The sequence below is a fragment of the Procambarus clarkii genome, chromosome 41, assembly GCF_040958095.1.
Source record: "Procambarus clarkii isolate CNS0578487 chromosome 41, FALCON_Pclarkii_2.0, whole genome shotgun sequence".
Classification (NCBI taxonomy): Eukaryota; Metazoa; Arthropoda; class Malacostraca; order Decapoda; family Cambaridae; genus Procambarus; species Procambarus clarkii.
The window spans coordinates 38,107,640-38,118,069 of NC_091190.1; the positions used below are offsets into that span (position 1 = coordinate 38,107,640).

Here is a 10,430-nt window from a genome sequence, read left to right on the forward strand (position 1 = left end):
TCGTGTCTGTTGTCACGAAATTCGTGTCTGGGGTCAAAAAATTCGTGTCTGGGGTCACGAAATTCGTGTCTGAGGTCAAAAAATTCGTGTCTGGGGCACGAAATTCGTGTCTGGGGTCAAGAAATTCGTGTCTGGGTCACGAAATTCGTGTCTGGGATCATGAAATTCGTGTCTGGGGTCAAGAAATTCGTGTCTAACGAACGTTTGGGCTCAAGAAATTTGAATTGGAGAGAGAGAGAGAGAGAGAGAGAGAGAGAGAGAGAGAGAGAGAGAGAGAGAGAGAGAGAGAGAGAGAGAGAGAGAGAGAGAGAGAGAGAGAGAGAGAGAGAGACAGACAGACAGACAGACAGACAGACAGAGAGGGAGGTTATTATTTAATATATATTAAGCAATATAATAATTATAAATAGTAAACCAATGGAGAAATCATTTTGAAAATGTGTGACAGTTGGAGCAGAAGGGAGGGAGGGAGGGAGGGAGGGGGGGCCGTACCAGGCGGTGATGACGTCACACACTACTACTACTGCTAGGCTTACTGGTCGTGGGGGAGGGAGGGGGGGGGGGGGGGGGGGCGGGGCCATGAGGAAGGTGGTGGTGATTGTTCCTTCCTGCCTTAGGTGACATATATATATATATACATTTGGAGATGTATGTAGTAGCCCAATCCTTGGTGTATGTATGTAGTGGTGTAAAGAAAGAGTGGAGTGAGGTAACTGTTGTGGGATGGAGGAGGAGGAGGCATGGCGGGAGTGGGGGGGTTGTCGGGTGTCGCTGGGTGTAATAATTTGAGTTTAATTTGTGGAGATAGGTTATATAGTTGGAGTTGTTGGCTTTATATAGTAGAGGGGAGGGAGGCCTTATGCACAATGTGTGGGTTGTTATGTAGTGGTGGGGCGTAGTGTAGAGAGTGGGCGGGGGTTGGTGGGTGGGAGTGGGTGGGGTTTTTGATTGTGTATTTGCTGGTGGGCGTGTTTGTGGGGAAGGCGGGCGGGGCTGGGAGAAATGTGTGGGTAAAGGTGGCGAAAAATGTCGGGTGGTGGAGTGTGGGGTTTGAATATTCTCGTTTTCTGTTGGTGGTGAGTCTTCCCACATTGTGGCTGACTAGATGGACCCTCAATCTCTCTCTCCTGACTCGTTATCTCGTTGCTGCTACCTCAACTGAGCCTCTTTGCCTTCTCCAAGTGTGACACACACCTACCTACACACCTGCACCTTACGATTAGCAGGTGTGGGGAGCGTAATAAGAGCGTGAATGGACGGTACGTGTGTATGAAGGTTTGTGGAGGGAGGCGGCCGGCCCTCGCCTCAACTGTGTGTGCGGTGGTGCCACAGTGGACGGCTCATCTTCGTCCATGTACACAACCAACCCTTTATTAACCCTCAATGACACTAGATGCAATAACACTGTGTCACTAGCGACACTTTTCCCTGACACACTGTGGCCATAAAACACCCGCCAACACCTGCAACACCTCCCACTGGCCAGCAACGTGGCAACAACATCAACAGCTGATCATCGCCGCCGCCCGCCGCCTCGCTCTCCTCCTCCTCACTCACTTCTTATAACGCTGCTGCTATACCTCAACAGTGCCTCTTCACCTTCTCCACGTGTGACACACACCTACCTACACACGTGCACCTCACCTTGAGCAGGCGTGGGGAGCGTAATAAGAGCGAGAATGGTGGTGAGACAGGTAGAAAGGTGTTTAACACGAGGGCGGAGGGAGGGAGGGAGGTAGCCAGGCTCACCTCGCGCTGTTGCCACAGTGTACGCCGCCTCCTCGACCATGTCCACCTGCAAGCGTTTAATAACCCTCAGTGACACTCCAGGCAACAACACTGTGTCACTAGCGACACTTTTCCCCGACACACTGTGGCCATAAAACACCCGCCAATACCCGCAACACCTCCCACTGGCCACCAACGTGGCACAACAACATCAGCTGACTGCTCCACCACCTTCCTCACTCTCTCTCTCTCGTCCAAACTACAGTTTGCACCAGCTTAATACTCTCACCAATTTCCCTTCTCACCAACGTTTGGGGTCACGAAATTTGGTGTCACGAACGTTGGGTCACGAAATTCGTGTCTGGGGTCACGAAATTGGTGTCTGGGGGTCACGAAATTCGTGTCTGGGGGTCAAGAAATTCGTGTCTGGGGTCAAGAAATTCGTGTCTGGGATCAAGAAATTCGTGTCTGGGATCAAGAAATTCGTGTCTGGGATCAAGAAATTCGTGTCTGTTGTCACGAAATTCGTGTTTGGGGTCAAGAAATTCGTGTCTGTGATAAAAAAATTCGTGTCTGGGTCACGAAATTCGTGTCTGGGGTCAAGAAATTCGTGTCTGGTGTCAAGATATTCGTGTCTGGGGTCACGAAATTCGTGTCTATTGTCACGAAATTTGTGTCTGTTGTTACAAAATTTGTGTCTGGGGTCACGAAATTCGTGTCTGTTGTCACGAAATTCGTGTCTGGGGTCAAGAAATTCGTGTCTGGGATCAAGAAATTCGTGTCTGGGTCACGAAATTCGTGTCTGGGGGTCAAGAAATTCGTGTCTGGGGTCAAGAAATTCGTGTCTGGGATCAAGAAATTCGTGTCTGGGATCAAGAAATTCGTGTCTGGGTCACGAAATTCGTGTCTGTTGTCACGAAATTCGTGTCTGGGGTCAAGAAATTCGTGTCTGGGATCAAAAAATTCGTGTCTGGGTCACGAAATTCGTGTCTGGGGTCAAGAAATTCGTGTCTGGGGTCACGAAATTCGTGTCTGGGATCACGAAATTCGTCTGTTGTTACGAAATTCGTGTCTGTTGTCACGAAATTCGTGTCTGTTGTTACGAAATTCGTGTCTGGGGTCACGAAATTCGTGTCTGTTGTCACGAAATTCGTGTCTGGGATCACGAAATTCGTCTGTTGTTACGAAATTCGTGTCTGTTGTCACGAAATTCGTGTCTGTTGTTACGAAATTCGTGTCTGGGGTCACGAAATTCGTGTCTGTTGTCACGAAATTCGTGTCTGGGATCACGAAATTCGTCTGTTGTTACGAAATTCGTGTCTGTTGTCACGAAATTCGTGTCTGGGGTCACGAAATTCGTGTCTGGGATCACGAAATTCGTGTCTGTTGTTACGAAATTCGTGTCTGTTGTCACGAAATTCGTGTCTGGGGTCAAGAAATTCGTGTCTGGGATCAAAAAATTCGTGTCTGGGTCACGAAATTCGTGTCTGGGGTCAGGAAATTCGTGTCTAACGAACGTTTGGTCTCACGAACTGTTGGGGTCACGAAATTCGTGTCTGGGGTCACGAAATTCGTGTCTGAGGTCAAAAAATTCGTGTCTGGGGCACGAAATTCGTGTCTGGGGTCAAGAAATTCGTGTCTGGGTCACGAAATTCGTGTCTGGGATCAAGAAATTCGTGTCTGGGATCAAGAAATTCGTGTCTGTTGTCACGAAATTCGTGTCTGGGGTCAAGAAATTCGTGTCTGGGATCAAAAAATTCGTGTCTGGGTCACGAAATTCGTGTCTGGGATCAAGAAATTCGTGTCTGGGATCAAGAAATTCGTGTCTGTTGTCACGAAATTCGTGTCTGGGGTCAAGAAATTCGTGTCTGGGATCAAAAAATTCGTGTCTGGGTCACGAAATTCGTGTCTGGGGTCAAGAAATTCGTGTCTGGGGTCAAGATATTCGTGTCTGGGGTCACGAAATTCGTGTCTATTGTCACGAAATTTGTGTCTGTTGTTACAAAATTCGTGTCTGGGGTCACGAAATTCGTGTCTGGGATCAAGAAATTCGTGTCTGTTGTCACGAAATTCGTGTCTGGGGTCAAAAAATTCGTGTCTGGGGTCACGAAATTCGTGTCTGAGGTCAAAAAATTCGTGTCTGGGGCACGAAATTCGTGTCTGGGGTCAAGAAATTCGTGTCTGGGTCACGAAATTCGTGTCTGGGATCATGAAATTCGTGTCTGGGGTCAAGAAATTCGTGTCTAACGAACGTTTGGGCTCAAGAAATTTGAATTGGAGAGAGAGAGAGAGAGAGAGAGAGAGAGAGAGAGAGAGAGAGAGAGAGAGAGAGAGAGAGAGAGAGAGAGAGAGAGAGAGAGAGAGACAGACAGACAGACAGACAGACAGAGAGGGAGGTTATTATTTAATATATATTAAGCAATATAATAATTATATATAGTAAACCAATAGAGAAACCATTTTGAAAATGTGTGACAGTTGGAGCAGAAGGGAGGGAGGGAGGGAGGGGGGGCCGTACCAGGTGGTGATGACGTCACACACTACTACTACTGCTAGGCTTACTGGTCGTGGGGGAGGGAGGGGGGGGGGGGGCGGGGCCATGAGGAAGGTGGTGGTGATTGTTCCTTCCTGCCTTAGGTGACATATATATATATACATTTGGAGATGTATGTAGTAGCCCAATCCTTGGTGTATGTATGTAGTGGTGTAAAGAAAGAGTGGAGTGAGGTAACTGTTGTGGGATGGAGGAGGAGGCATGGCGGGAGTGGGGGGGTTGTCGGGCGCAAGATAGCGAAGACAGTAGCGATCACGGCGGTCCTGGAGAGACAGGAAGCCAGTGTCAACATATAAGCTAAGGATGGGAGTCGAACGAAAGGCACCAGAACTGAGGCGCAACCCAGTATGGTGCAAAGCATCAAGACGGCGAAGAGTAGAAGGAGAAGCAGACGAGTAAGCAGGGCAACCATAATCGAGCTTAGACAGGACGAGAGAGAAATGTAAAGCAAGGAGAGTGCGCCTATCTGCCCCCCAAGAAGTATGAGACAAGACCCGAAGGAGGGTAAGGGCCTTAGAGCACTCAACACGGAGGTAAGAGATATGGGGAGACCAAGACAGACGAGTGTCAAGGAATAACCCCAAAAGCTTCGCGGAATCTTTGTATTCAAGGGGATGACCATAAAGTGACAAAGAGGGACGAAGAACAACCCGTTTCCGCGTAAAAGTCATGGCACAAGTCTTAGAAGTAGAGAACTTGAAGCCATGACCTGTGGCCCAAGACGACACGGCATCAATTGCAAGTTGAAGCTGGCGTTGAAGGAGAGGCAAATCATCACCCTGACAACAAAGGGTAAGATCATCGACAGAGAGCGGAGAAGACACCAGAAGGAAGAGAGGAAAGAAGACCATTGAGGGCAACAAGAAAAAGAGTAGTGCTCAGAACACTACCCTGGGGCACACCTTCGTATTGCTGAAAAGAGGGAGAGAGAGCGGTACCAAGGCGCACCCGAAAGGAACGACGAGAGAGGAAGCTGCGGAGAAAGAGAGGGAGATGACCACGAAGGCCAAAAGAATGAAGTTGAGATAGGATATGATAACGCCAAGAGGTCTTCGCAGCAAAAGCAGTACGAATATAGACCTCCAAGTTCACCAGGACATCTGTCGTGCTGCGGCACTTGCGGAAACCAAATTGAGAAGGGGAGAGGAGGTGATGGTGTTCCAGGAACCACATCAGACGAACGTTAACCATACGTTCAAAGAGTTTCCAGACACAACTTGTGAGAGCAATAGGGCGAAAGTCCTTAGGGGAAGTACCCCGAGACCCCGGTTTGCGAACAGGGAGGACAACGGCATTGAGCCAGTCCTTAGGGACTGACGACGACTCCCAGATCCGATTATACAGACTCAGTAAATACTGAAACGTGCTCGGAGGGAGATGGCGAAGCATCTCATAATGAATACCATCGGAGCCCGCCGCCGTAGAACCGCAGAGGGCCAGGGCAGAACGAAGTTCAGAGAGAGAGAAGGGATCATTATAGGGAAGCTGAAGATGAGTGCAGAAACCTAAAGGACGAGACTCAAGGACAGGTTTACGAAGAAGGAATGATTGGGGAAGATGAAGACCAGAGCTAACAGAAGAAAAGTAGGAACCCAGTTCGGAAGCGACCTGCAACGGGTCCGCCACAAGAGTATCATGGAGGTGAAGGACCGGTGAAACATCGGGAACGAACTTACCCGCTATCTTGCGGATACGCTTCCAGATCTGGGCCAGAGGGGTCTCGGACGTAATTGTTGAGACATAAGATGCCCAACATTCACGTTTAGCCGTACGGATGGCCCTACGGGCCACCGCACTCGCTTTCCGAAAGAAAAGAAAAGAATCGGTCGTCTGCCTACGGCGGTGCCTCTTCCAGGCTGCACGCTTACAGCGGACAGCCCGAGCACTGTCCGCATTCCACCAGGGAACGCACTTCCGTGGACCCCGAGAGGAAGAGCGAGGAATAGAGCGGAGGGCAGCGTTGAAGACAGTGTCATGAAAAAGGAGGAGAGCGCGAGAGAGAGGCAGAAGGGAGAGGTCAGGGAGAGCAGCACTGAGGGTAAATAGGGTCCAGTCTGCCTTAGCAAACTGCCACCTAGGGAAAGAGAGGGAAGGGCGAAAAGAGAAAAAGGAAACAAGGATGGGGAAATGATCACTTCCATGGAGGTCATCAAGAACCTGCCACGTGAAATCTAAGTAAAGAGAAGAAGAGCAGAGAGAAAGATCAAGACAAGAAAGGGTGCGAGTCCGAGAGTCCAAATGAGTGGGCTCACCAGAATTCAGAAGAGACAGGGAAGAAGAGAGGAGAAACGGCTCAAGGAGGCGACCCCGGGTATTCGTCAGAACGTCACCCCAAAGAGAATGACGACAATTGAAGTCACCCAGCAGGAGCACAGGCTCCGGCAAGGAGTCCAGGTGGTGTTTCAAATCAGGAAGAGAGAGCGGGACACTCGGGGGGAGATAAATGGAACAAACTGTGTACCATTTCTCCACAAAGATACGAGCAGCAGAACAATGGAGAGGCGAAGGAAAAAGTAAAGGAACAAAGGGAACATCAGCCCGAATCAAGAGAGCAGAAGAATTAGAAGCCCCAGCAATGGCTGGGGGGGGGAGAGAAAGGAATAGCCACGAAAACGACCAGGACGAGCACCAAGCATTGGCTCCTGGAGACAGACACAAAGGGGCGAAAACCGCGAAATCAGAAGTTGGAGTTCGAGGAAATTGGCGTAATAACCTCGAACGTTCCATTGAAGAATGGACAACGACGAGAAGAGAAAGGACAAAAACAGAGAACAAGGAAGAAACAAAGGCGAAAGAGCAACAGAGCACGTTAAAGAATATCAGGGTCGGGATCAGGGTCAGCAAAGTCAGGGTTAGGGGGCATGGGTAAACTGAGCAAAGACGGAGGGAAGGAAACGGGAGAACAGATCAGAGGTGGGCAGGCAGGGTCCGGAGGAGGAGGAGGAAGAGGAGGAGACAACGGAGAGGAGCCGTCAAGGACAGCAGCAGGAGGAGGGGGAGTAGAAAGAGAGGAGCGCACCCCAGCAAGAGCAGCAACCGAAAGGGAAGCAGGGGCCAAAGAAACCTCCATAGCAGGAACAGGGGGCGCAAGCACTGAAACGGGAGGGTAAGGAGCAACAGAGCCAGAAGGAGGAGCTGAGGAAGAAAGCGAAGCCTTCTTACCCGCCGGGGAAGAGGAAGGAGAGGAGCCAGGCTTACGCTTCTGACTTAAAGAGACCGGTGTCATAGCAACACGTACCGGGCAACGGATTCCAGCGTCTCAACAGGAGAAGCCGAACGAGAGCACACACGACGGCCGTTAGGAGAGCGATGGACATCCGCCCGCACCGACAGGCGGTGGGGAGAGCCGATAGATGGAGGAAGAGGATGGGAAGGAGGATAGGAGGGGGACGAGGAAGAAGACACAGAAGACACGACAGACCGGGTAGAAGGAAGGGGAACCCCAGACAGAGGACCAGGAGGAGGATCCTTCGGGAGAGAACCCAAAGGAACAGAGGAGGGGGCAGTGGGCGCATCAGGGTCCAAGGCCCGGAAACGGTTGAGTGTCTGATGAAGGCGGGAAGGACGAGGAGAGGAAGAGCGCAACACGCGAGCATAAGAGATATTAGCATAAGGCGGGAGCCGGCGAACCTGGCGCCTCGCCTCGGGAAAAGATAAACGCTCCCGGTGCTTCAGGTTGAGGACGGCTGCCTCAAGCTTGTAATGGACACACGCACGGGAGAAGGTAGGATGGGCCTCACCGCAGTTGAGGCAACGAGCCTGGGGAGAAGTGCACTCCGACTTAGAGTGACCTTCGCCACCACACAAAGGACAGAGAGAGACAGTCCCAGAGCAGCGGAGGGCACCATGCCCAAACCTCCAGCACTTGTTGCAGAGCCGAGGAGAAGGAATGTACTCCTGGACAGAGCACCTGGCACCAGCAAGAATGACAGAGGGTGGAAGGGTCCTACCATCAAAGGTAATCTTCACAACCCGGAGGGGTTGACGGCGACTACCACGAGGGGGACGAGTAAACGTGTCCACCTGGAGAATAGAATGGCCCTGGGCAGCGAGGATATGTCGAATATCGTCGTGGCAGTCGCGCAGGTCCCGAACACCGGTGGCAACATGGGGCGGGAGCAAAATAGTGCCAACACTGGCATTCAACTGAGCGTTCTTCGAGACCCGAACGGGGGTCTCGCCAAGGCAGGATAAGGCAGCCAAGCGGGAAGCAGCATCCTGAGAAGGAGCAGCAACGACACGTGTACCGAGACGAGTGGGGTTGAAAGTAATGGAGGCATCCACGGAATCAATGAGATGTCGATGAAGGGAGAAATCGTCAGGAGGCGCAGAATCAAGAGGGAGGAGATCAAAATATTAGGCCCACGAAGCGAGACCAAACAAGGCTTGATAGGTAGCAGAACTGGAAGGAATCGAGCGAGGGCGGCCGTGACGAGGACGGCGGTGAGAACCCCCAGAGAGAGAGGGGTTAAAAGGCGCAGTAGTTACAACTAGAGAAGGAGCCGCGCCAGGGGACGAGGTAGTCACCACTGGGGGCTTGGGGCTCGACCCAACCACAGAGGAGGGAGGGGAGCCAGGGGAAGGAGTCAGAGAGGCCAAAGGAGGAGCAAGGTCGGGGCCCAATGCAGCGGAGGCTACAGAGCCCGGTCTTCCAATACGGACCGACTCGGGGGCTTGGTCGCCCACCCCACGAGCCTGAGAAGGTAAGCCAGAAGCAGCCGAAACAGGGGTTATCATCTTGACGAAAAGAAGAATTCACTCACGAATGTGCCCCCACACCCACCATGGAGCCACAATTAGAGGCAGGACACCCAACAAAAAGCTATCGCCGATCTTGTCGGGGCCTCCTAGGGGTGCGTCGTGAGTATACGCCCCACAAACGCCACCTTAAGAAACCGACAGTCCGTCGAGATCGGGTTCAGTGACGAAGTGGGGATTGACAATAAAAGGTTCCCCTCGCTCTCGACGTCGGGTACTGCAGTTCTACGGGTGCATGAGTATGCCTCCTCAAGCACCCGGGCGTCAAAATAGAAGAAGTCCATGGAAGAACCAGAACGAGCAAAAGGTCGGCAGGAAACGGCAAGCAGATAGGAGAAGAGGGGAGAGAAAAACGAAACAGAAGGAAAAGGAAAAGGTGCCCAGCAGAATTGGAGAGGACGGCAGCAGGAGCACAAGGCTAGAAAAGGACAGAGGACTGTCCTAAGGAGCATCACACTCCGGCAGCCGTCCACGAAGCCCCCACACGGCGACAACGAGCTGAGCGGGGAGGGGGAATTTACTGTGAAGATTTAGTACTTGGCCCTTCAGTATCTTCCATGTGTATATTATTTTATATCTCTCAGACATTAACATTTATTCATCCCACACTGCTAATCCCATGAACATCTCATTAATGCTGAAAAAAACATCTCACTGTAACATCTGTACCCAATCAAAATACTCATTCAGTGTACATAAAGATCTAGATTGGGTAAATATAAATAGAAACTGCCTCGTATGGGTAAAATAGGCCTTCTGTATTTACCTTCATATATTCTCATAACCTTAATAGAAGCGTCGTCATCCCCTATGAGGTCTGCAACACCAATGGAGTACGATGCATTAGCCGCCCATGACGTTACAAGTGGTTCCAGTGAGGGTTCCAAACCTCTCATTAACATATTGACAAAAGTAAGTAATTATCAAAAGAAGGCACCAAACCGGGAAGGCTATGTAGCACCATCAAATGTACGGGATAATCAGAGAGCACTAAATATCACCAAGGATGCCAGTACGAGAACAGAAACGCACAAGGCGAACGATATCAAAAGTATGAGTCACAAAGAACACTATTGAGGGACAAGCGACCGTGGGATAAAAAAGGCGGGATATTCAAACCCCTGTAAATATAACCGATATCAACACGAGCGCACTAAATTTTGAAAGAGAAATTGAAAACATGCCCATGTACTCGGCCCCAGGTCCAGACTCTTGGAATTCAATATTTATAAAGAAATGCAAAGTGCCGGTAGCACAGGCACTCAGTATAGTGTGGAGGAAGAGCTTGGACACAGGGGAGATACCAGATGCACTTAAAGTAGCAGACATAGCCCCTCTACACAAGGGAGGGAGCAAAGCATTGGCAAAGAATTATAGACCAGTTGCACTA

The 10,430-nt window shown here is 50.7% G+C and overlaps 1 protein-coding gene across 1 annotated transcript in view; it reads right to left on the minus strand.

The window, feature by feature from the left end:
• LOC138373264 (F-box DNA helicase 1-like) overlaps nucleotides 1-9,942 on the minus strand; it is a 116,288-nt gene extending 106,346 nt beyond the window's left edge. The window contains exon 1 of the mRNA XM_069339305.1: nucleotides 9,807-9,942. Within this exon, the coding sequence (XP_069195406.1) occupies nucleotides 9,807-9,942 (136 nt within the window). The remainder of the gene's footprint in view (nucleotides 1-9,806) is intronic.
• Nucleotides 9,943-10,430: the final 488 nt, after the last annotated feature.